At 42.5% G+C, this 27,660-nt stretch overlaps 2 protein-coding genes across 2 annotated transcripts; one reads left to right on the top strand and one right to left on the bottom strand.

The window, feature by feature from the left end:
• The first annotated feature begins 4,806 nt into the window (after nt 1-4,806).
• Nucleotides 4,807-21,404, top strand: vps26a (VPS26, retromer complex component A). The gene is made up of 9 exons (XM_079496692.1): nt 4,807-4,933; nt 6,891-7,040; nt 8,209-8,284; nt 10,787-10,943; nt 11,295-11,459; nt 11,907-12,013; nt 17,401-17,502; nt 18,282-18,391; nt 18,921-21,404. The coding sequence occupies exons 1-9, from the start codon at nt 4,931-4,933 to the stop codon at nt 19,035-19,037; spliced, it is 987 nt and encodes a 328-aa protein (XP_079352818.1). The 5' UTR covers nt 4,807-4,930; the 3' UTR covers nt 19,038-21,404.
• Nucleotides 21,405-24,143: 2,739 nt separating this feature from the next.
• Nucleotides 24,144-27,647, bottom strand: saal1 (serum amyloid A-like 1). Its single transcript, XM_079497908.1, has 2 exons — nt 27,400-27,647; nt 24,144-27,128 (listed from the first exon to the last, which is right to left on the bottom strand). The coding sequence occupies exons 1-2, from the start codon at nt 27,456-27,458 to the stop codon at nt 25,571-25,573; spliced, it is 1,617 nt and encodes a 538-aa protein (XP_079354034.1). The 5' UTR covers nt 27,459-27,647; the 3' UTR covers nt 24,144-25,570.
• Between the last annotated feature and the right edge of the window lie 13 nt (nt 27,648-27,660).

The following is a 27,660-nucleotide window of genomic DNA, read 5'->3' as shown; positions in this document are numbered from 1 at the left end:
TGCATGATTACTAGTTATACTAGTTATCAAAGTTTAAAATTTCAAGGACCCCCAGATTGGTTTGCATTTAGGCCACGGGAGTTAAGGTCTATTCATAGTTGAGTTTTCGGTGATGAGGTCTCTTCACCGAAAACTAAACTATGAATAGGCCTTTACTGTGAGTTTCAGTCCTGTAGTGGTCCTTTATTATGGCGACCCCCTCAATAACCCCTGGGGGTCTCTGGACCGGCCACTTCGAGAACCACTGCAATAAAAACTTTATTAGCGTCCTTAAGGAAAATACCTTTTTAAGGAAAATAATTAATTAATCGACTTCCACAATCTATTCATCTATTTCCCATTCCACTTGCTAATTTATCAGCACTGTGACCGGGATAAAGGATATTATGGAAAACACTTTATTACATTTCTCTGCTTTCCAAGCTTATATTGTCTGCACTCCTCCCACACATGTAAACTTTACTGTACATGCATCTTTTCACAAAACAGCCTGCATTCTGCAATATCATTGTTGTCATGGTAAATACACTGAATAGTTGAGGGAATTCAGTCCCACTCCTCGTCATCTTCCTCATCAACTGCATCATCTTCTTCGTCACCTAAAGAAAAGGAGATTGAGAAATAATCCTCCATAGGAAGCTCTGTGCTACAATTCAATATCAGTGTTAATTTATCCATTTGTAACTCAAAGAGACAAATTTAACCAAATAGACATTTCTGTGGTTCTCAGAAACTTTCCTATGACATCATCGGTAAGCAGGTTTTGTCATTTCAAACAAGATTTCAAACTTTAGTTTTTATTAATAAAAAGCCAGATTAAAGGCCTATTCATACTCCAGTTTTAGGTGATAAGGTGACCACCGAAACGGTGGGTAGTAAAAACAGAGAGATGTGTTTGTGTGAGCGGTGACCACCGCGGCGTGACGTTTTCAGTGATCACCTTATCACCTAAAACTACTATGAATAGGCCTTGGGGCTGTAATCTCCATCGATGATGACGCAGATTTCAGAACCGTCGACAGCCCACCAATGAGACACAGAGTGAGTAGACGGAAATTGTGCCATCTCTTATAATAAGTATTAGTAAGGAGTCTAAGGAATTATATGGTGATTACCTGAGGAGTGAATTACTTTACTCCTCTTCTGCATCACCAGCATGAGAGCGTTCACAATCCCCTCACTGGACTCGGTCTGTGGTGTAGCATCTGCATTCTCAGTGACCTGACACACACACACACACACACACACACACTTATTTTTCCTAAATAATGTTCAGTGATGTTTTTCCACAGAGTGGGTATGGTCAGAGGTGGATTACAACAATTTTGGCGTGGTTTCGGTAGACTAATAATTTTGAACTAATTGGCCTCGTTTATTAATTTCAGATATACACTTCTAGGCTAAAAAAAATCATCCAAATATCTCAGGGGAACAAAATAAGATGCACGTCTATAACAAGAAGTCTACGGTAATGTAACTAATGGTTTGCCAACAGGGATTCCTATATCCCTACTTCCACCTCTTTTTCTTTCCACCATACTTTCCACCATACTGAATACTGAACAAGCAGTCTATAACAGAGAAACAGAAATATGTTTCAAAATGTCACATGGAAATAAGGCCATATAGGCTTTTACAAATGTAATCCAGTAGACTATGGAGTATGGACTACACTACACAACCAAGTACAGATGTATTCCCTGAATTTTTAAACTTGATGGCTCAATTTCTTTTACAATATGAGAGTTAAATAATATAAACGTGTTTATTGCCTTTGATGGCAATTGGATGATTTGAGGCATTTTGTTCCAAAAATGTGTTTTGCAAAAATCAACCTGTTGGTGGCGCTATAACAGGCCAATGTGAAAAGGGTGGGATATATTCCTCAGCCTAGTAAGAAAATGTGTGAAAGATTTCAGGTAAATTGCATGCTGCGTTCATGATTTGAGGCTTTTGTTCCAAACGGGGCAATCTTGCAAACTGTGAAAGCCAATTATAGCCAATTAGGATGGAATATGAAATATCGGACAGATCCGACTTGAGCACATGACCATAGAGATACTGTGTAACGATTTGTGAGATTTTTGGACAGAATCTGGAGGAGTAATATAAAAAAATGTGTTTTACAAAAGTCGGCCTCCTGGTGGCGCTATAAAAGGCAGATGCGGAAAATGCAGGTCAAAGGTTTGTCCTTGGCCTCTAGGGAGTGTGCATGCAACGTTTCACGCAGATCGGTGCAGTTTTAGGTAAAGAATGTGAAAAGCTGCCTCATGGTGGCGCTATAACAGGCCGTTCTGGAAAATGCGGGGCAGAGGTTCATTGTTGGCATCCAGGGAGTGTGTGTGCAAAGTTTGGCATCGACCGGATTAACGGTGCCGGAGATTAGCTGTACACAGACGGACGGAAGGAAGGACGGACGGACGGACACACACACACACACACACGGACGGAGTGCAAAACATACTCTCTCCCCATGCCTTCGGCCTGGTGGAGACAATGAAACCATATGGACCAAATGGATCAGTGGCAGCGGTGGCCGAACGGATAGCGGCGCGGTCTTGATACCGGAAGGTTCCTAGTTCGAATCAGCCGTCCGACACGTTAAAATACACGTTAAAATTACCACCGCTGAAGTGCCCTTGAACAAGGCATTGAACCACTACGATGAAATGTGTTCTATGAGCAGGGCCTGGCTGGAAACAAGTTCTTGAGCTTAGCCCAGATACCCTGGGTAAATATAGATTTCATTTCATTTCATTTCACCCTTATACGGCTCAATTTGGTTTCATTTTACGCTCTCAAGAGTTAAAGATCTATAATGGTCCATTTGGTTATCGGCTTTCTATCATTTAGCTGGGGACCACCTGGAGCCCCCTCAAGGACCACTGGTGGTCCCCGGACCACCGGTTGAAAACCACTGCTTTAGGGCACATGTTGTGCTGCTGCTGCATGCCAGGTTTGCTACTGCCAAGTAAGACTTCCTGTTGTTGGTTCTCGTATATCACAGCTATACCACAGGGCTTTTATCTCATCCTTGATCAGATCACAGCATGAATGTGATACAACAAATGCACTATGAAGAATTTGGCTCCAGTACAGCATTAGCAGACTCAACTGGGTACGAAATATAGCTTGTGGGGACATAAGAAATAAAAAACTTGTGTCTTGACCATAGAATGTAAAAATAAACTTTAGACCAGAACTAAAATACCAGAAAAGGTATTGGCCTGAGGGTGGCGCTAGAAGAAAGACGTTCACCCAACTCAGTGGTTCAGTCAAGTTCAGTCATAGGGTTCAGTATGCAAGTGATGCTTGCACTGTAGTTGTCAAAGGGATGCAGAATGTGTCTTGTCCGTAGGATGACCAGATCCAAACTGTTGGACAGAACTTGTCACATCAGGAACTCACTGGGAGGAAACAGCTCTGAGGTGCTGCTGCGCCTGGTCACAAGTGAGTAGACAGAGGACATTAAAATGATTGTAATAACATGTACTTTACAGTCAGTGTAACCTGACAACTAAATCTACTAAAGTGTAGCCTATTAGATGAGTGCATGGTCAGGTTTTTCTAAACTAAGAATTGGGATGAACACTGAATTGTATTATTACATTTTCGTCCAGTGTTGTCCAAAGGAAATAATTATTGAATTTAAAATTAGACACAACACAGCGCAACAATCAGAAAACAACAGAAATGCACATTCTAACTTCTCTCCTCATTAGTGTGGTTGCCCAGGGCAACCAGACTATCGTGATTGTAAGTTACACTTTATTTCAATTACTGGAATAACCCACTACCTGTCCCACAGCACTTGAGCCATATGTCAAATTGACTGGCTTCATCGGGAATCGTGTGCTTGTATTTTGCTAAGAGAAATGTTGTAGGCTATAGTTTAATTGATATTAATTTATTTGTGCATTAAATGTCCCCATTGACATGAATGGGAAAATGCGAAAACTCACATTCAAGTATTTTTTCCTCTGAGACCGTAAGCTATAGTTAAAAAACTTGGAGGGGAGGTTCATAATTATGACTAAAATTAATTAATTTATAATTATATCAGTCGGCCTCATGGTGGCGCTATAACAGCCCACTTTACGTTTTGGCTTATAACTCTTGAACCGTAGGTCGTAAAATTCCCTTTTCCCTGGATTCCTTGGGTCATGACGCATCTCTCCATATAGGCCACACCCAATTCAGGATAGATTTTCCGCCATTTTGAATTTTCTCCAAAACGTTTTGCTCCTCCTACAGATTTTGTCCAAATCTCACAGAAACCGGTACACATTATCTCAGGACCTATCCGATTAAGACAGCACAGGCAGAATTTTTATAGTGCGTATCGTTAGGCCGTAATCGGCTTCCGATGTTAGTGGGAGGGGCATATATTACAAAAAAATGCCACAAATCATGAACCAAACGTCCAATCCACCCCAAATTTGAGAGCCAAAAGTAATTCCATTTCCATGCATAGGGGGCGCCGCAATGCAAAAAATGTTTGTTGCAGAAAAATGATTTTTGGGGGGATAAATCCCCTCCCACTTACTTACACATGATTACAGGGGTGACGTGACATTGTAATTGGCTAGCAAAAGTAGTGGGAGGGGCCTATGTTGCAATTCTTCAAAATTGCGACTTTTCTAGTTTTTATTTGTTGACGAAATTAATGTCAGAATAAATTTAGTCTTAGTTTTAGTCATCATCATGGCTTATAGTTTTTATTTCGTTTTCCCTCAGTGAAAAAAGGTAGTCGACCAACATTTTTTTTCCGTCATAGTTTTAGTCGACGAAATCAGAGCAGAGCCTCCGCCCTCTCATATGACTGAGGTCACATGAGAGTAAAATCTCACTACTGTCACAGCAACACACTGACTGGGCTAACGGGGAGGCTAACTGTTAGCTTCAACTGTCTGGACACTGTTCAGCCGACATGGTGAGTCTACGGAGGACAAACAATAACCAATAATAACCAGTGCGATTCGTTTTATTCTCATTGACACTATACTTGTGACTTTCACTTAGCAGTGTTTAATAATAACACGTCCTGTGGTGTAATGTACCAACTAAGTAAGTAGCAGAGACAGCTAGCACAGTCACAGGCCGTCTGCTTTTAGCTAGAGCTTGTTGTCATTAATGCACTAATAATCCCTCATGTTAATTGTTATTGGTAAACTGGATGTCTTAATTGTACTATTCCATCTTGGTATTGATTGATTGAAAATTGTATTAACAGTTTGGAGAATGGGTACAGTTCAAGGAAAGTGCAGGTCATTACACAATCTGCTAGTAAAACCAGAAAAAGCACTTATAAGACTTGTTTACATCAGGGTCCTCCATTTTCAATTCATCATTAAATGCTAGTAAAGTTGCAAATGGTCACAACAACAGCAAATGTGTTCTTGTTCAATTGACTGGCTGGGCTTTAAGTCATTTGGCTGATATAAAGCTGCCTGTCATAGCCTATAGCTCATGATGCGCCAGCTGTCATTTTTGCATTTACAGTGTGTATATTGTGTTGGCAAGTTGACATAAAATGTCATCGATTATTAATGGCCGCAGTGACTCAGATAATGAATAATCGATATATATCTCTATTCTCTACAGTACAGTAAGCGCACACAACATCCTAAATCAGTGGTTTTCAACCAGTGGTCTGTGGACCACCAGTGGTCCTTAAGAAGGTTCCAGGTGATGGAGAATTCAGTTGGTAACCAAATGGACCCTTATTAGATCTTTAACTTTAAAGGAAATAAATGGACACTTATGGGTCCATTTGGTTTCATGTAAAGCTCTCAAAAGCTAAATTATTGTAAAACATCTGCATTACTTAATTTACAGGAGATCTACACAATTGGGCTAGAGAATGTAGCTCTACCACAGCATGGAATTGTGGACAAAATCCTAACTAACAACAACACAATATTCTTAGTTTTTGGAGGCTAAATCTCATCAAATGGTGGTCCGTGGCTCAAATGCCAAAAAAGTAATGGGCCTTATTTGAAAAAGGTTGAAAACCACTGGTCTAAATTTATTCTGTTGTGTCTGTGACGCTCACGTCGCTCGTCGCTGGGAATCACTTACATATAGTTGGCTCAGGCCGTATTCATTGTCTTCAATTATACTTTTTTCCCTGAATTCATATCTGAGAACCCATAGACATAAAAAGGTAGCTCTGGGGCGCGTGTCTCTGTTGAAGGCAAAATTGTCCAGAGATTCCTTGCGAATATTATTTGGAGGGTGAACTAGTCTCTCAATCATGTATGATTCATACAATCAAGTAATTAAACTTTATGCTGTTGGCGACTCAAGACAGTTTTGATGTTGTACAGAATGTCATTTTTGACTATGGGTGCGTTCAGAAATTCGCACTGAGTGCACTGGTGTGCCCTCTTGTCGTTTGTTTATTCAGTGCACTCGGTGAGTTGTCGGTCGAAAATCGAGTGCGCTGCGCCCCGTGTGCAGAGTGCCCGCATTGACCAACCCTACACAGAAGTTGTGGTTGTCCAGACATACTATTGGTCCGACTGTCATTAGACCGACACCTTACCCACCCAAAACCTACCCTAACCGCAAGCACGGTGCAACTCATGTCGGGAGCGATGGGTGATTTCTGCATGTCGGACCCTTGTTGTGTCGGATCTGCATGTGCACCCCGTTGTAAATAAGCCACATTTAGTGTGCTCTATGACGTCACCGCCCAGTGCTCTAAAAAAACTGAGCACATTCCCGGTTCGCATTTCCAAACGCACCCTACAGTATATGTTTGAGAGGATTATAGTTGTGTTCAGTAGACATGCTAGTGAATATTCTACTCTTTTCTATTCTTCTATTCTTCCATAGTTTCCTGGGGGGGTTGTTAGTTAATATACTACTCTTTTCTATTCTTCCAGAGTTTCCTGGGGGGTTTGTTCGGGCCGGTATGTGAGATAGACGTGCTGCTGAATGATGCTGAAAACAGGAAGACCGCCGAGCTGAAGACAGAAGATGGGAAAGTGGAGAAACACTACCTGTTCTACGATGGAGAGTCGGTGTCTGGGAAGGTACAGTACAGTATGTTGGCCCTTAACCCATTTAGGCCTGATGTCGAAATAAGAAAAACTTTCGCTCTGAAAGAATATATATTCAAAGATTTGTGCCACATTTTCACGATTTTTCAAAAATAGCAGACCTACAAGCGCTATGAGCTTGTAGATCTGCTATTTTTCAATATCTAAAGTATAACATAATGCTTAGTTAAAACACCAAAACGGGTTCCTGTCCAGAATGGGTTAATTACACTGGTTCTGAATGTGGGCCCCTGGGGGCCTCCAGCACTACTCAGCTGATCCTAATGGAATCTACGCACACACACCATTTTGGAAAAGAACTTGGACCCCTTACCTACTTCCTTCTGGTCAAACAGAGTCAGGGTGGCCCGGGATGACCTAGTGGTCCGGACACCCAGGCTGCTAAGCCTGACAGCGTGTCGCGGGTTCTACTCCCGATCCTGACGACCTTTGCTCCATGTCACTCCCCATATCTCTCCCCATCGCCTGTCAACTTACTGTGTACTATCTAATAAAGGCCGAAAAACAGAGTCAAGGTGCTACTGTTGTGCATGTTGCCTCACTGGAAACACGTGGGTCTCAACGTGTCCTTGAGTGGGTTCCAAATGGCCCCGTATGGCTGTGTAACTCTTGAGAGTGTACAAATTGATCCAAATGGACTGATAAATGCAATTATTTTTGATTTCTTCTTGTCCACCTTTTGGAGTTACATCATGGCAAGGTAACTATACAACCCAAACCTCCTACCAAAGTGCTGCTATTAACTGCTAGTAAATGCTAGTGCTGCTGCTGCTAGTAACCTTACTAATTGGATCTCTGAAATCTTATGCAACAAAAACATTTGCGTTTGTTATCAATTATGCAATTGGGTGCCTATTTTCATACATTCCCTACCCCTTATCCCTAAACGTTTTTTTTACTATTTTGAAAAACGAATGTTAAATAGTTCAAATCGCCGATTTACCAGCCCACAACGTCTCAAAGTATTTGAAGTATTTTAAAACAGGGAAAATATGTGAGGTGGTCTGTGAGGTTTTTCTTTTCTTTCTTTTTGAGAAATCCTATTCAGACATGGTTATATTAGCTCTCTGTCTGACAAGAGGGAGTGATATCCTCGTTTTTGATAGATTTGATAGATTTTGTGGTTCTGTTGTCCTTGCAGGTCAATCTGAATGTGAAGCAGGGTGGAAAGAGACTGGAGCACCAGGGTATCCGCATCGAGTTTGTTGGACAGATAGGTGAGTTCACACACCATGCATTCAGCCTAGCGACAAATTAGACCTCATCCACACTGACAGCGATTCGAACGAGGAAATCTCATTATACAACATGTTTTTCAATGAGACTGTCCTGACGTACCGACGTCATCCACCCTCGCAGACGTCATTCGCTCGCAGAGTCTCTATTTGAGCGAGGCTTTGCGTCCCCAAACACTTTTATTGGTTGTGATCTACACGCTATTATTTATTGGTTACTTAATTGGTTCAGGCTATCGCAACAAACGCAATGGGTGACACTCCATATCGGGACAATATTTCGTGTGATATCGCCGTTGGAACGCTGTCGTTCGCTCGCTCCTAGCTTGTGCAGAAGAGGTGTTAGACCTGAGGCCATATAGTCATATACAACAAAACACAGTAGCAAAGAATACACAGTAAAATGTGTCAGCAGCACCTATGGTCAAACGAGCACCATGCGGAAATGGTGCTAGTTCTCAAACTTTTTTGTAATTCAAAATTATTAAAAATTCAAAAACACTTTCAAGATCTTTCAAAAATGTTTAAAAATAGCAGATGTACAAGCTTGCAGCATGGCTCCTCATCAGCAGCAGTTAGGGACACAAAATGTTAATGTTAATGACATTTAGAACACTTTCCTGGGGGTCTTTATGTGTGTAATATGTGGTTTGAGATATTTTAGATTTTAGCAGTGAGCCCAGTGTCTCTGATGTCATGGACACTGGGCTCACTTCCTTCCTGGAATACAATTCCCATAATGCTTCGGTGCACTGCTCCTCCTTGTGGATAGGGGGAGGGCTGTCTTACTGAGACAACATGTAGTCCAGGAAGTAAGTGAGCCCAGTGTCCATGACGCTACATACTAATTCCTACACGGGTTGTGTTTATAACCACGCCCCCGGGCAAGTTAAGTTTACTGGGGTTAAGGTTAGGGTTAGGTTTAGGCTGTCAATCACAGCGACTGGCCAATCACAGCGCGTCGACTGCACAACCCGTGTAGGCTTTGGTATGTCGCGTCCATGACATCAGAGACACTGGGCTCACTGCTAAAATCTAAAATATCTAAAACCACATATTACACACAAAGACCCCCAGGAAAGTGTTCTAAATCTTCTAAACGTCATTAACATATTTTCTTTTGCAAAAAGGGTGAAGTTTCCCTTTAAGCGTCTTGCTCAAGAACACTTTGACACACAACCAGAAAAACCCAATTGATGCACACCAGAATTCGAATGAGCCTTCACACTTGCCCAAACAAGCACACTTTCTGACAATATACAGCAGAATTCGTTTTAATGGCAGTAAAGCATCCTGGTGTGAAGGTGACCTTAGGCTACCTCCTCCTCAGCCACTGGCACCTTCTCTCCTTCCTCTGCACTGACAGATTGCATTCTAATAGTGGATCATATGGTCTTATTGTCCACTGACCTCATTCCCAGGCTCTCTCTGTCAGCAGACGCACAAAATGCAGTGAAATTGAAGGCGATCGATCAGGGTTTCGTTGTTTGTGTGCACCCTTGACATGTCTTGAAGAGGTCATTGTGTTTACTTTTATCAACGTAATGGAGAGGAAGTCATAAGAATTTATTACCGTTAAATATGGATGGATGGTATGTACGGCAGAACAAGTGTCATTGCTTTAACCTATCTTTAAATATGGCTGGGCAGTATTGATGAAATGAAATATTGCAGTGTTTTGTACCTAATACCTCTATCGATAATATGACATTTTCGGGAAGACTTTTGGTGCACTGAGGTGTTTCCACATCAACGCTAAAGAGCTCATTATGAAGCAGTGATATTCTTTTTACTATATTGCTGAAAAACTAACGTGGATTCACACGATTCCTCATAGCGGGGAAGAGGTATGAGTGAATCCCCGTTATGTGTCTGGCAAAGCCACGCTAGAAAAACTCAGCAACATGGCATGGGTTTGCTCTTGTTTAATTGAACATGTGCTTGTCATGTGCAGCCTGCAGCTTGCCATAGTACAGCTAAACCCACTTTCTGCTAGAATCACTGCATAGGAAATCTGCATTAGCGATGAATGGAAAGACCATGACATCTTGGGGGTGGGTACAGACGGACATACCCAGAAGCCCAGTGTGCTTCTGAGCATTTTTTTAAAGCTCTATTTGTAGGATCATGTCATGCTTTTGGACATAACACTCTCGTCCAGTGTCTGTCTGGGATAGACACTCCAGAATATTTACAAGACAAGTTTGGTCTAATCATTTGGTCTAGGAACTAATGTGGAACTGTGTGTACAGATCCTCTGCTCAACCCAGTAGTCGCTTATAGCTCAACAGTAGACATGTTGTGCACGGAATGTGTTGTATGAGGAGGGGCACTCTTATGATGATAAGAGTTCCCCTCACTTCACACAAGTGTGATTTTGTTAAATGGGCGGAGCTAGCGATTCTGGGGCTGGAGTTGCTGTTTTATGGAAATGCTTTCCACTTTGAAAAAGAGAAATAAAAGAACCACTTTGCTTTGTTGCAGAGCTCTTCTCTGATAAAAGCAACACCCATGAGTTTGTGGACCTGGTGAAGGAGCTAGCTCTGCCTGGTGAGCTGGCCCAGAACAGGAGCTATGACTTTGAGTTCATGCAGGTGGAGAAGCCCTACGAGTCCTACACTGGAGCCAATGTCAGACTCAGGTATAGTATATTAGCCTTTACAACCACACTGATGTTTCTATGAGTCCTACACTGGAGCTAATGTCCGACTCTTGTATAGTCTATTAGCCTTGTTTACAACCACAGTTTTTAATGATGATATGATGAAATATTTTCACCATAATGTATGTTCTTCTAAACATGTTCTGTAAAGACATTTTGCAACTCACCAGGAAAGAATATCGGTAGTAAAAATGAAGAACTTTGGACCTTGGCATAATATATATTTTAATTGGTGTTACTCTGTGTTTTTATGTTCGGAGATAGTGCTGCATGGTTACCTGTGTGACGTAGACATATATATAATGTAAGTTTCTTCTGTTTCTTCTCCAGGTATTTCCTTAGGGTGACAATAGTCCGTCGTCTGTCTGACCTCGTGAAGGAATACGAGTTGATTGTCCACCAGTTGGCCACCTACCCAGACGTCAACAACTCCATCAAGATGGAGGTTGGCATAGAAGACTGTCTGCATATTGAGTTTGAATACAACAAGTCAAAGTAAGCATTGCTTTACTCCAAGAACGTGTCATTTCATGTTATCTTGCTCACCAAATCTGAATTACAAATGTAATTGGATCCAGTGAATCCTTATCGAATCCGCTTTTTTAACAGGCGACTGTGGGCAATAAAGAATCTCCTAGTGGGCATTCCTGCTGTCATTACTCATGTCCCCGTATAGGTGGTATGGTTCCGCGTGGAGGGTAAACAAAGCAGCGTGAATTTGATTGGCTATCGGCGGACGATGTCGTCCAAGGATAAAATATGTAATGTTTTTGAACGACGTTCCTCCGCCCACTTTTCGACAATCGCCTCTTCACCTGCTATCGGCAGTAGTTGCCGGGTCCCATAGACAAATAACGCACTTGGGAAAATACGCCTGGCTGTCGCCCGCTGTTAAAGCGTAGTGTTAGTTCGAGTTTGAGCTAGTATTCTCTTTTTTTCTAGGTATCATCTTAAGGATGTGATCGTAGGAAAGATCTATTTCCTGCTGGTCAGGATCAAAATCCAACACATGGAACTGCAGCTCATTAAGAAGGAGATTACTGGTATAGGTAAGACTTAAGATGGCTGTATATGTCAAACTTATCATTTAGTTAAATGTATATTTAACACAGGCATACGTCATTACAACAGATCTCTGGAATAGACATCCAGCTACTGTATAATTAATATAACACTAATCTGGTAAGGCGGGGAGGGTGATTTTTCTCACTGCACATACTACTACAGGCTGACAAACCAAAAGTACAAAGACATTGGGCTATAAGATCACAGGTCAGGCTGGAGAAATCAACTCTTAATACAAATAATGCTACCCAGTTTATTCACCTTTGACCCTGAATGAAGCAGCTTGTTGCTGGGTCATTGACATTACTTTCAAATAAACTTTGCATCGGAACTAGAATGCAGTGGCATTCTTTAGACTTTCTAAGATGTTTGTGTTGACACAAATTGACGTCATATTTGGCAGACATTTGACCTAATTTCTCCTTTCATTGTCAATGGCTGGGTTTCTCAAAGGACATTTCTTACACCTCTTCTTAACACTTTGATTGCTACAGAATCTCCCCAGGCCTATTCTGATGTTGCTACCGTTGCACGAAGGCCTTGTTCGGGGGCCCACAGCAAAATGTTCTCTTATAGCGAGAATCACACGCATACATCAAAAGAAAGCTGAACTTGTCCACTTCAATTAAAAAAATACATTTTGATTTTACCATGTTCCATTCTGGAGATATTGACCTTTTTGCAACACCTGCTTTTGCCTGGAAGTGGTTATCTTGAACAGCGAGCAGAGTTATGGATGGTTTAAAGTCAGAGACATTGACAGGCAGATATAAAAATGAACACAATAAATATCCTATACATCCTATACACCGAATGAAAGCCCTGAATGTGTACTTTTACGAGGAAAACAGTACACATTGATCCCATCTACAGTTTGACAGTAATTGGTTATTGAATGCAGCTTGTGCCCACCAGATAACTTCAGAGAAGACATGGACGTGAACTCCTCAATATTCACAAAATAAGGCCTATAGCGACATATAAATACTATATACCGTATGAAACAGAAGACTCTCTGCTTTCATAAGGAAAATAATTCTACTGTAATAATAAAAAATCACACCCCTGTGAAGTGAGCGGTGCAACTCTACTTCTCTACTTATTCACTACAGCTCGCTATATACGGACTGAGACAGAAAGTCATGTAAACCTTTTATTTACAGTTTGGTCTGTAAACTTCTACTGTAATAATAAAAATCACACCCCTGTGAAGTGAGCGGTGCAACTCTGTTCTCTACTTATTCACTACAGCTCGCTATATACGGACTGAGGCAGAAAGTCATGTAAACCTTTTATTTACAGTTTGGTCTGTAAACTTCTACTGTAATAATAAAAATCACACCCCTATGAAGTGAGTGGTGCAACTCTGTCCCACAGAGTTGCACCACTCACTTCACACCCCTGTGAAGTGAGTGGTGCAACTCTGTCCCACAGAGAGTCTTCTGTTTCATACGGTATATAGTATTTATATGTCGCTATGTATAGGATGTATAGGATATTTATTGTGTTAATTTTTATATCTGCCTGTCAATGTCTGTGACTTTAAACTTTCCATAAGTCTGCTTTGTTACTGGAGGAGGAGGAGGAGGATCGCTGAATCTATCGCACAGATTGCTTTCATTCCGTCGATCGCCGCACTAACAGGGGACATCAAAGTCTTGATCAAAGTCCCACTATCCAGCGTTGTCATTAGGCCTAGTACTTATCCATCTGTGCATGTAGATAACTGTACGGCGAGAAAGAAAAAAAGTCAGTCGCTTCCACAGCACACCAGACACCACCACGGTTTCGTGGTGGTGGGTCGATTACGTCCCTAACGCGTTCATTGCGATCTTATCACTGCAATTATAATGAATACAAAAGTGTTACGATCGATCGCATATGATGCCAGACTGTACATGTCTGGGCATGTTCTAACCGGCGGTGATGTTGGGGCGAGGAAGAAAAAAGTCAGTCGCTTCCACACAACACCAAGGTGTATATAAACCGTTTGTGATGGGGAAAAGTTTCGTTCGTTTATAGGCTAAGTTACAACCGGGTCGATGACGTCCCCAACGCGTTCATTGCGGTCTTATCACTGCAATTATAATGAATACAAAAGCGTTACAATCACACGTCCGAGTGATCGCCGATTATGATGGATCCGTGATTCCGCAACGGTAGACCTGTAACCGGCCACTGTCTGTTGTCATGGCGGTGCCTCGATACTGTGGTTCGTTTGTTAGTTCGTAGTATGAAGAAGGAAACATGCATCTGTCCATGTGTGTTGCAGACGTTATGCAATGCCGATCCGGTGCAGATTATTCTTATTCTTCGTGGGGTTTTATGGCAGTTGGCAATGCATCCATACGGACGGTGCAGATTGGTGTTGTTTAGGCTGCGTTCGTTCATCATGTTTTTTCCGAGAGGCAGACCCCCCCCCCCCATCTCACAAGGTCCTCCTCCTCGGGAGAAACAGGAGGGGAGGGGGGAATCGAGTGTTACGGTGTTGGGCGAAATGTGATACTTCTATTCACACACTGACAGGCCCGCCGTCCTGTTTTCAGGAGGGGGGAGGCTCTTTTTTCTTTTTTTCTTTTTTGATCACGTGAGCGGGACTAAGTAGCAATGATAGGGGGATGGTTCTTCATTGTCCGGGTGGGTAAAAAGATGAAAAGTATTCAATAAAAAAGTGTTTAAAACGTATGGATACGTGATTCGCACCGGACGTTTGATTAATTAAAGACGTACGGATACGTGGTTAGCAAATTATGTGTTAAGAAGTGGTTCTGCACATGCTCAGTTGCTCCTCTAGGCCGCACACAGAAGCCTGTGAACTAGGCATGCCGCGGTTTACCGAATTTCGGTAATACCGCGACAGGAACAGCCACGGTGTTGATACCGTGAGATTTCCGAGCTTACGGTATTTTAATACAGCGTTGGTGGGCGGCGCATGCTGCGCATGCAGTGCAACTCCACTCCCAGACTAAGGCAAAACATTTATTTTCACCACACAGCTGCAGTAGATTGAAAAGTTGCTTCCTACCTTTGAGTTAGTGTTGCTGAAAGACACCTTGCAGATCCAATTGTATATTCCATGTACTAAACTAAAAGTGGGAACTGTCAAGTGTCAACACAGAGGCACGCAGTTGTGAGCATGCGCAGATTGCACTACAGCGTGCAGGGTACAAAACGGCCATTAGGGGGAGCCATAGTACAGTGAAATACAGTGGGGAATAGCTATTGATTCATTGATTGAATACTTTATTGGCAGAAATGTAATCAGTATAGGGTACAGTCAAACACATGTCCAAAGGGATCACTGAAAAAAGTCCTTGCAGTCTTGTTTCCATTCGGTCCTGGGTAATCAATTCATAATGACATGACAAGTCACATGACAAATAACAAAATTCAAATTATCATAAAAGGTAAAAATAAAGAAATAAGATATGTAGGCCTACAGGTTGGGGAACAAAGAAGGGCTTATAAGGAGGTGTTTTTTTTTTAATATAAATACCGTGGAATACCGAGGTATAGGTTTTCAATACCGGCACCGTACCGTACTGTAAAATCTCATACCGTGGCATGCCTACTGTGAACATAGACATTTCATGCATAGATGTGCCATGCAATGGTAGGCCTCAGGCTTTAGGCCTGGTATGGTAGGCCGCAGGTCTACCATTCTGAAATTTAATTTAATAATATTTGGACAGCTTACAGTAGGCTCTCTTTACTCTTAAAAAAAAGTATAATAATGTATAATATGTTTTGTCTTGTTTTGCTTTTGTTTGTTCTTTGTTTTTTTTTCTGTTGTATTTTCATACTTTATAGCTTTTTTGAATATTAAAAGGGCAGGCATTATAAGTTGAGGCTTCTGCCAACACTCCCTTTTGGTCAACAAAAAAACATACCAAACCTCAGGCCTGGTATGGTATAGCCTGGCTAATAAGCCAGACTAATATCACACAACACTGTCGCGGTATATTAGTCTGGGCTGGCTCCACTTGGATTTAATTTCCCGGGGGGCGGGTTCAAACATTTTCTCTTCGACGCAATTGGTCAGAGCTACTGTCAGTCAAAGGTCTCAAGCATTGAACGTCACTGTACCAAAGCCCGCCCATATTGCATACCGTGTCCCGATTGGCCCGACCTGTTCTCGGTTGTAGGAAAGAGGCGTGCTACTGAGCCTCGCCAGACCCTAATCCGCTAGCAGGCAATTTTTTTTTTGCCAACGGCTGATTCGGTCTGGTTTATTAACCAGGCTAGGTATGGTAGGCCTCAGGCCTGGTACGGTAGGCCTCAGGCCTGGTACGGTAGGCCTCAGGCCTGGTATGGTAGGCCTCAGGCCTGGTATGGTAGGCCTCAGGTCTACCATTCTGTATGTATGTATGTGTGTGTTCAAGTTTATTGGTAATTTAAAATAAACACACCTTATACAATGTATTCGGTTCTTGAGGCCTCAGGCCTCAAGCCTGAGGCCTGAGGCCTGAGGCCTGAGGCCTACCATTGCGTGGCACATCTATGCACGAAATGTCTATGTTCACAGGCTTCTGTGTGTGGCCTAGAGGAGCAACTGAGCATGTGCAGAACCACTTCTTAAGAAGAGGTGTAAGAAATGTCCTTTGAGAAACCCAGCCAATGGCAAATATGATCCAAAGGAGGTTTATTGGCATTAGAAAACATCTGATTGGCCTATCGAACGCCCCCCCCTTCTGTGGCGCACAATTACGTTCCTTGGACGCATGCAGACGCTTCCGCTATGCTTCCGTAAAAGCTTCCTTCCATGTTGCCTACTTTCGAAATACAAACGCCCCAGAGCCGAAGGAGGCGTCTACCTTTCTATGTCTATGGTGGCGACCACTTTGTTGAAATAGAGGAGTGAGGAGAGGGGAAAAACAACAGAAACGTAGTAGGTCTCGAGCTAGACTTGGAACATGCACTGCATGTGGTCGATGCACGGCTACCAGCCCGCTCTAGACCTTGAATTCCTAGCGAGTATTGCAATTATACGAAGCAGTAGGGATGGTATTCCTTCAATTGCTCACTGTACATGCAAAGAAGACAAATAAGAAACGGAGAAATGAAACACTTGTAGTGAGATGCTGGTCAGTTGCAGCAAAATAAGCTAGTGAAGATGTCATCTCTTCGTGGCAGCCTACATCTTGAGTTGTTACCAGTCATACACAGGAATGCCTGCCCTGCATTGCGGCGGGTAGGGTAATTGCACCAACGTCATTATTGGCTTTTGTTTTTCCGAAAGACATGTCCAAGACCCCGTGGTTTCCCTACCCCCTCTGATCAGAGCTTTATGAGTTGTGTTTGAGTGGAAAGATCATGGGTTAGTTTTTATCTTGATCAAATGAAATAATCACGTGATTTTTTTTTTGTCCAGGTCCCAGCACTACCACAGAGACCGAAACGGTTGCCAAGTATGAAATCATGGACGGAGCTCCAGTTAAAGGAGAATCCATACCCATCAGGCTCTTTCTGGCAGGTAGGAATTTCTCATATTTGCACTCTTTCCCTAACCTGACTCCGCCAGATGGAAGACACGCTTTCTTCACAATCACAGTGTACTTCCATCTGAGATTGCATCGCTGAAGAAAGCTGTAAGGCTGTACCCTAGCCCTGTTTTTAGGATTTCGACCTCCAAACTATCCTTTTTAATGAAATTACTAAATTCCGTTCCGAGCGGTTTTAACCAAGCTGCAATTCATTAAAGATCCTATGGGGCGGGGGGGGGGGGGGTCAACATTGCATAGTCTATGAAAAAAAGTGTCTGCTCTGTCTTGACAACAGCTGATCTGCAAGCTCACAGTGCGTCGTAGATGATGAAAACTAACAGTGCTTCCCGATGCCACTGGCCGGTTTAACATCAATCCCTGAGCGAGCCCAGATGGAGGCTAGTGAACTTGTGAATCAATACTGCCCCCATCTGGCGGAGTCGGGTTACTCTTTCCCTGCCATGGTGCCATCAAATTGGACAAAAACAATTTTAGATGTCAGAATCTGTTCACTCGTCATGTGGAGCATAACATGGCATGATTTTTTATTTTTTTTTATTTTTACAGTTAGCCACAGAGCACGTTAAAAAGTATTTTAAATGTAATTTCTGATATCTAAAATAACCAAATGCTTGTTGGGCACGCCTTAAATTGTTATGCGACAATATTGTGTATTTTCTAGCATCACCATTGAGTGGAGTTTTTCTGGTGCAGTTAACAAACGGGAAAGGCTGATGTGTGATTGTGTATTTGCTCCTTCTGTTGACAGGATATGATCTCACAGCCACAATGAGGGATGTCAACAAGAAGTTTTCTGTTCGTTACTTCCTTAATCTGGTGCTGGTGGATGAAGAGGACAGGAGGTACTTCAAACAGCAGGTAACAGGCAGAGATATTTAAATATTTGTTATAACTTTTGAACTCTTGTGGTTATTGAATGGTTGCACAGGCAGCTGCATCTGTATCAAGCATACTTTTTTCTTTTTACCTGGCTTCAGCGTATTTCTGAAATATGATGGGTTCCCTGATCTTTCATGTCAGATACGTGAAGCTATAGTATACATTTAAACATTTCTGCATTCATTTCTAGATCATGTTCTTCTTTCTTGCTTTCTCATAGAGAGTCTCTGTAGACTGCCACAAGAGTATGGCAACATAGAGGTGCTCCGATCGGTCACCGATTGGTGATCGGATGATTTTCACTCAAAATGACTCGATCGGAAATAAGGCCCATCTGTCCTGACCCCATATCCATCATTTATACATTATGGATAATTAGTGTGGACTTAAGACTGTTATTCGTCTCAACTGCTCATATAATTTTGGAATTGTGTACAAATTATGCACAAGATCGGTATCGTCCGATTGTGAGAAAAACACTCGATTTCCTCTCTGTCCCTCTATTTAGGAGATTGTCTTGTGGAGGAAAGCCCCAGAGAAGCTGAGAAAAAGAAATTTCCACCAACGCTACGAGTCGCCTGAGCCACGACCCCAACCAGTTACTGCAGAACAGCCAGAGATGTGAGGGTCAGACACCCTGTTGGACTGAGAATACACACCCAAACTCCTCACTGCTGAACAGCCAGATGTGAGCTACCCTCCTGTCCACCCCTGGACTGAGAAACACTTGTAGACATGCATATACATACACATACATGCATATAAATACACAGCGACCCAACCCACTGAACAGCCTGATATAACACACACTCTCCTGCCTCCCCATCAACTGAAAAAGCGCACACAGAGACACACACAGACATATGCATGTCAAGTCATGGAATTATACAAGTCAAGGCTGCTGAAATGCAAATCCAAAACATGAGCTCAAGAAGGAAGGGGGTCACGGGTAGCGACAGGGCAGAGGGTTGCATTATGTACTTGACATAACCAGGGAAATTGACAAGACACAATCTGTTTGATATTGCTGACTATATTGAGAATACACGCGCGCACACACACATACACAAATGGGAAAGTTGTAGAATTCCAGTCAGTGTGCTGAAAAATGGAGTGAAAGGGAGAAAAGAGTAGAAATGACTACAGACAATGCACACTAGCTTTCTTCTCTCCTCTCTATTGTGTAAAAGCACTGCAACAGGAGTTTCCATTTCTGTCATCCTGCACAGCAGTCAATCTTCAGTCCACTCTCTTTTACCTGCCTATGTACGAAGGCACTTGTTACAGCCCACTCGGGTCCTGTCAAGTATTGGAGAATACTACTGGTTGTGAGAATCTTTTTACTGAACAGTGGACACCCTGTCCAATTTGGCTGTTTGGAACACAATGCTCAGTGTGAATGTTTGTGCCCCCCCCAGTTAAAGCATTTGTGAACACATGACCCCATTCTTGGTTTGTCCTTCTAGCACACAGAGCTCAGAAACTGCCCAGTTTTAGTTGTCTTGAGCATGCTTGAGTGATGATGGCAGTGACTGTGAGGCTTCTTCACCTGCAAAGTGCAGTGCAAAAACAATGTCCATCTGAACAATTAAACCACATGTTCGGTCTTAAAATCTTTTTACTTATAAAGTGAACTGATGTGCCAGTGAATAAAGCATGCGTTTATCCTGCAACTCACTGTAATTTGTTTCACAATTTGAAACGTCTCAAATGCAGTGATTTGCCTTACTTCAAGATTTAGTCACTCATTTTAGGAAATAGATTGGCTCGTTTACATTGGTTGACTATTTTCACCTGAAAAAAAGATTTGAATACTCTACAACATTGAAATGTTTCATGTTTAGATTAATATTTTGTTTCTGTGGTCACTGCTGTTCAAGTTCATCAGGCCACTACAGTTCTGTGTCCATTTCAAGGCTGGGGTTAAATTCACTCAATTCTTTTAAGATTCAGTTAACTTGCTTTTGCCAGGTTGAAAAATGTATGTCTAACCTATGAAGATACAATGCTAATGAATGCTAAGGAACAGCAGTTTCTGTTTGGATATGGAATCATTTGAATGAAAAAGTAAGCTCATCCCAGCTGTGATTGATGTACTGTAGTTACTGTATACCTTTTTTCCATTTCTATAGCACAGGATGACATGGTGTATTTTGAGCAATTAGACCGTTGTATTGCTCAACTTTATTACTATAAAGGCATCCTTTGGGGCTGCACTGTCTAACTCTAAAACATATACTGTCATATTAAATACAGCAATGTTTCACTGTGATGTTCTGACCACTGGTTAAACTCCTGCTTTGAAAAAAAGAAGAAAATAAATCTATATACACACGTCACATGTGACATCACATGAAGTTAGCATTGAAATGATTTGTGGTCAGTTTTGCACTTTCCCCCTCTATTGGTTAAGTTGAGGAAAGGATCAAGGACAACTACTGTACACCTCAGAAATATCACGTCTGTAATGATAACTATACTAGCACGTATATATAATATGCTGTATATTACTACTTATTTGGTTATGATGACGTAAGTGTAATACCCACTGTCTGTGTAATTGTTCAATCATTGCTACCATATTTGTTCTGGGTATTTCTTTGTTTTCAACAGCTTCAATCACTGATACTTTTTTCTTTCTGTAAACTATGCTTGCCTTTTTTTTTTCTTCTGTTTTTACACTTTCACTTTTTTCTTTTGGAAACCTTTTCTTAATTTGCTGTTTTGTTTTTCTTTGTGTCAAAATCATTTTCTCTTTTTCTGAACATTACATACTGTACAACTTTTAGACACGTTTTTCAGTTTGGTTTACAAACATCTAAAGGTAATTTTTGTTTGGGGGAAAACAAACATCAACCCCATTTTACCCACTGCATGTTCATCTTTTTAGTCCCATCTGCAATTGACTTGTGCGACTGATTTCTGTATATATTATATACCCCCAGGCCAAATATATAGCTAAAATGAATCAATAAATAAGCTTTATACTGAATATTTTTGAACAATGATCTGTTACTTTATTAACAGTCTCTAGGTGAGGTTGTTATTGACAGTTCTAGATCATGACCAGTATTCCATCGTCATGCAATTTGAATGATAGTCAACTTAATCTTATATAAGGTTTATGCACCGTAGTCTGTTATATCCATGGAAACTTTGAATGGCTTACTACAGAATCAACTGGCATTTAGTGAAGTGGTATGAGTATCTTCTCATACCTTGCCCCCCTAATTTACTATCTACGCAACCGTCACATTGTGAGTTTGCACTTTGCAGATCTGCTATTTCTGCCAAATGTATACCCAGAATAGGGTCACAGGAGAATTGATTAATGGACATTGAACAGCCCAGGAGCACATAGAAGATTGCAATAGAAATCTTTAAAGATGTTATGTGATCACTAGGGGCATCCAAATGACATGTTAAAGTATACCATGTTATACATGTTATAAGTGGATCCGGGTAAATTCAGGGGACTAAATATAGGGCCTTCATGTCTCACTATCACAGTGATTCTGAATATGCTATATTTAATACTAATAATACTTTTGGTTTTCTAGGGTGTTCTTTCACACAACCATCAAATATGACCTGTTCTCGGTTTACATTTTGGGGGTACCCTTGCCCCAAAATGACCCTTTTTAATCCAAACGTCAGCCTTATAAATCATTTATTATTCATGATTGCAATAATTATCAGGATCATAATTGTCATACCGCTGCGCTGTGAATAGGCCAGGAGTCAATAGTCTTTAAAGTTATGCACACCTATGCAAAATCCTGAGTGTTAATCCAGTTCTGATTGTAAAATGTGTCAATTTGTAATGCACTCTATACTACTAGGGGTGTAACGATACATTTTAACATCGATACGTATCACGATACATTCGCGGACCCCCTTGAAAACGAGATGATTCATCTCAAGGGATTGTTCCTAATAAAGAAATTTCAGACATACATGGTTGACAATACGATACATGGACGATAATGGTTCTTTATGGTTATCCGATTCAATGATTTGAAATCAATACAGTAACTATTTAAAATACATTGACATTATTTTAAACTAAGTAATTAAACCCCTCTTACTTTTTTCTCAACCGTTTCGGACGCGGGGCGGCTCGCCGGAATCAGGCCGGCACCCTGGGGTCTTCCTCACAGCTTACATCCATTACAATCTACATTCAGAAAATCACTCTCGTCTCTGAAACTCGCTTCGCTTAACATAGTACTCTTTGAACCCCATCCTCTACTCCACTATACCAGGATTCCCACGCCATGACTTAGGTGACATTCACACCAGAAAGCTTTACTGCGATTAAAACGAATCCTGCTGCGCATTGTCAGAAACTGCGCTTCGTTTGGCAGGTGTGAAGCCTCATTCGAATCCTAATGCGCAGCAAAGAACCGCATTCTACTTCGACCAAAAACGGGGGTTTCACTTCGCTTCCAATCGCACTTGATTTCGAAACGGTGCAGGTGGGAATGCAATCCGCAGCAAATAAAGGAAATGAAGCAAACAATGTGGCGGGTGAGGAGCTGAACACAGTTGGAGACGGAGAAGTCATATTTTACGCAGCGCAAAGATGTCCCGTTACCGTGGATAGACGTGGTCGAATGAGGAGACTGAAGCCCTGATCGAAATGAGGACGAGTACATTAATCAATTGCTTAAGGAAACACAAAAACACTGCAGTGTATTATAGCCAACAGAATATTCTGTCTGTCTGGGGAGTAGGGACTTTCATCTTAAACATTTTGCGCTGCTGTCTGTTATATCAGTGCGCTCAGCGCTGTTCCTTCCATGCCCAAAAGAACAGTGCGTGGCTGCGTGCGTATAGAGAGAGAGGGAGAGAGAGAGAGAGAGAGAGAGAGGGGGGGGTCCAGTCCAGTCCCAGACGGCACGACACGTTATGAGTATAATTTGAATCAATTTTGATCACCATATATTTCACTGTGTAGGCTATAGTTTATGAATGGAACGCATTGATAAAGGTCCCCCTGCTGCGTTTCCATAGCTGCGGATGACAGTGTGAAGTCAAACCGCAGTAAATTAAATATGCAAGAAGTCCCAATTCTCCTCCCATTCGCATCGAGTCTACCGAAGTATTAGGTGGGAATGTGACCTTACACACACACGTTTATTACATTTAACTTTTTTTATTTAACCATTGAACAGTTCAAAGATCATACAAAAACTCACAGAATATACAGTACAGTATTAATGGGGGAAATATAAAATCATTTGAAAAACAGTAACAAGAAAGGTAGTCCGTACTAGTCAAACATACTGGGCACCTAGGACGAGTGGGCACTAGGGAAATGTGGACTCTCAGAGTGGGTACTTTATACTTTGGGGTGAGAAGAGTGGGCACTAGGGAAATATGGGTACAAAAAGAGTGGGCACTAGATTATTAGGGTTAACTGAGTTATGCATGGCATAGTTTTACTGAGCTGAGAGTTAGGAGGATTAAGGTTAGAGACAGTTAAGGTCCTTTCAAACGGGCAGTGATTTAACGCACCTATAATTTTCAATGAGACCTGCATTTTTGTTTCTGCACGCACGGAGAAGTCGAGGGGCAACAACGCAAGCGTATTTATGTGGGCACGGTCCAGTGAAATTGTCAAACTTTTACTAGAAGGGGCTCAGTTTTCCCCATAATGTGCCCATAATTTGGCGCCCAGTCTGCCCAAAATAATGGTGCCCACTGCCCAGAGTTCCCTACTACCCTAGTGCCCACCTTTCCTGTATTAAGTTTTAATTATATAAATGTTTATGAATGGATTCTTGTAAATTCGTTTTTTTATTTTTTTTTACAAATGGATTGTTTTAAATGCTATTTGTTTCAAAAAAGCTTCATACCCTGTATAACATGTATATAACGATTAATGCAATGTGACATAGCTGTTTTTTTACACAATTCTGTAGCTCCTCCGACTGTATAGCTATATACTTGGGCTATATACTTTATAGGCTATATTATACTTTCCCCATTCTCAACAGTTTATTATATTTTGAGATTTTGACACTTGCTTTGGGCAACGGCACCAAATAAGTCTAGCTGCTCATGTTTGTGCATTGATTGATTGATTGATTTTCACCACGGACCCAAATACTGCTACTAACTAATGTCTATTACAACTGCTGTTCTAAATCCTTTAGACCCGTTATTGACCTTATACCAACCTTGAAACGTACCTTAGTTGCGTCACCAACAACAGCCAATAAGGGACCACCATTCCTACCCCGATACAGTACATACCCAGCCGATCACCTTCATCAAGAATGGTGGTCCCTTATTGGCCGGTGGACAACACCGACATACCCAGCTGATCGCCATACTTGCGCAATCTGCTTGCACAAGTAATAACCAAATACATTTAAAAAAAATCACACCCGTGTGAACTGAGTGGTGCAACTGTCACGTCACATACTAACCATAGCAACCATGCTCACCCGTACAGGCACAAACACACACGGGTACTAACAAAGCCAGTTGTTGGAGTGGTTTGCACCACTCAAAAAAAATCAGCAAATACAGTTAAAAAAAAAGGGAATACAAACATACAAAAGGTGGGGGGGGACTTTTACTTTTTTTTTTTTACAGGGGCCAGTTTCCATTTGCAGCCGACCGTAAGTGCTCTTTGAGAGCGGTTTTGAAGAAGGCTAGGGATTCACATTTCTTAATGGGTGTTGGTAGGGTGTTCCACATTTTGGTGGCATAGGAGCGAAATGAATTGAACCCGAATCTGGGTTGAATGTGGTTTGATGAACTCACTCTGGTGTTGTGAACTTGTGATCGTGGACTTCGTTGACATTAAGGAAGTATTTTGACAGGTGGATGGGATCTTAGTGGTGTCCCGAATCTAAAAGTATTCAAATCATACTTTACATTACTTTTTATTACTATTATAGCCTACTTTTCTGATATTTTATTTTGGACAACAACATTTCGGACAAAATGGCAAATTTGACAGAGGTGCCAACTCTTCCTTAGTGCCCAATCTTGTAGTGTCCGTGGCGTGTACATCAACAATGCTTGTGTGGGGGGTGGGGGGGGGGGGGTTATTTGTGGTCACGACAAATCTCTCTTTGATCCAAAACTGTCTCTGTGGCGTCACAAAGCTCTTTGAGTTGGGCTGATTGGCCGAGGCAGAGATCAAGTGGTTTGGGACTGGGACTCAGGAAGTGTCTTCCTCCTCAGTGCGTGTACCAACAGAGGATGAGTCTGGGTCAACATGGAGGCCAGGTGTTTCACAACATGGCTGAAGTGTGGCAGTAAGGCTGCTGCCGCACAGCAACAGGTCTTCTCTGTCAGAGAGCCGTCAGTCACCAGCTCTGACAGTTCCTCCTCGGAGATGTCAGAGAGGAGGTCAGCCAGGAACCCTGTGGTGCTTTCTATCAGAGACCGGAGATGCTGGTCTTTGGGTGTTTCATCAACTTCCTGTTGATCCTTCTGCGTTTCAACCTCCCGTTGATCCGTCTGCTTTTCAACTTCCCGTTGATCCTTCTGCGTTTCAACTTCCTGTTGGTCTTTGTGGGTATCAGCTTCCCGTCTGTCCTCCTGGAGCCGTTGAACCTCCTCAGCTTTGTTCTGCAGCAGCTCGCTGTTGTACCGAAGCACGCGTAGCATCACTCCAACCAACGGCAGGTAGGTGTCAGGCCTGGGGTCCAGACAGGAGTAAAGCGCTGACAGGACATCCAGAGAGTGGAGCAGAAGGAGCTTCTGTTCCTGGAGGATAAGAGCAGGGTCTCCGGGCTGCAGAAGGTCCTCGACCACCACCGAACACAAAAAGTCCCACAAGGGCCGGCCGGGCCCGTCCGGGGCGGCTAGCGCGTGGATGCCTTCATCTGTGGTGGTGAGCAGCTGGAGGACATGGAGGTAAACTTCTAAACCTTCTGGACTCTCCGACCTGAGCTGCTTTGCGGCTTCGAGTAGCGACAACGTCACGTCCACACCACCCCGACCTTCGTTCTCCTCCTCATCACCACCAGGTGGCTCTGTGATCCAGGTCTTCATCAGCTCCTCATCCAGGTCAAACAGCTTGTCTAGAAGCTCCCCTACCTTCACTACCAGCTCCACGTTAGTAGAGCTGCTCATAATGAAGGTTAGGTTCGAACACACGGACTTGTGCTGCTGGATTCTCTGAAGCCACAACGAACTGACGTCCTTCTGAGACAGACATGTCACCAGTAACCTGCTCGTCTCCAATAGCGTCCGAGGATCTGTGTCTCCAAGAAGAAGCAACAGCACCTCCGCCAGGTCTTGGTTGTGGCTGAGGGACAGACAGGTGTCGGGAAAGCAAGCGATGTTACCCAGGATTCCTACGCAGATCTCTGTGAGTCGAGGACAGCGGGACTTGGCGATCACTCCCAGTAGGATGTCTGCGGCTTTGAACTCCTGCAGGAAACCGGCCACGTCCCGGTCCATGGCCATGTCCCACACTCGACACAGGCTCTCCTCCTCTTCATCAGTGAGCTGCATGTGAGTCGAGTCTCCTCCGCCTCCCTCCTTCTCCTCCTCCTCTCTGGTGGCAATCTGTATGAGGCGGGTGAGGGTGCCGAACAGCCAGTGCTTGCTGTAGGCTGTTCCAACGATGGCGTCGTCTTCCCCCCCGGCCTCGTCCTCTATGTCGGAGGCGTTGGGGGGAGGGGAGGGGTTGCGGTCCATCAGAGGAGAGCCTTCCTCCTCCTCCTCCTCTGAACACGAGGAAGACCTAGATAGATAGATAGATACCTTCCTTTATTATCCCGTGGGGGGAAATCAGTCGCACAGGTAACAACTTACATTAACTTAAGTGCAGTATATACAGTGGAAACAAGGCAAAAGGAAAGACAAGATGAATCAAAAACAATAATAATAATAATAATAAAATATTACAGCGCAAACCAGGTTAAAAAATAAGGTGTCTAAATACACTCTTGTCTTGTCATAAGACAGACAAGAGAAATAAAGTCAACAGTGCAAAGCCAAACAAAAAAGCCAACCTCCCATGATCCTCCTGGTTCTCTGAAGCTCCGTCCACACTACGATCCATAATGATCATGAATTATATGAACAAAACTGCTTGTGGGGACTGTGGACTGACTGCTTCGAATTACTACTACTAGGCATAAACCGTAGAGTATATATTATTTTTTGCCGTCCGGTGCCGTCTCTATTAATATATACTCTAAGGCATAAACAGATAAAAGACAATCCCTGCTTAGAGTATCCTCCTAAGATCCTCGCTCGGCTCGACTTGGACC

This window comes from Electrona antarctica (assembly GCF_951216825.1).
Source record: "Electrona antarctica genome assembly, chromosome: 3".
Lineage (NCBI taxonomy): Eukaryota > Metazoa > Chordata > Actinopteri > Myctophiformes > Myctophidae > Electrona > Electrona antarctica.
Note: the sequence above shows the minus strand (reverse complement) of the source record. Positions and strands in the feature narration are given on the sequence as shown.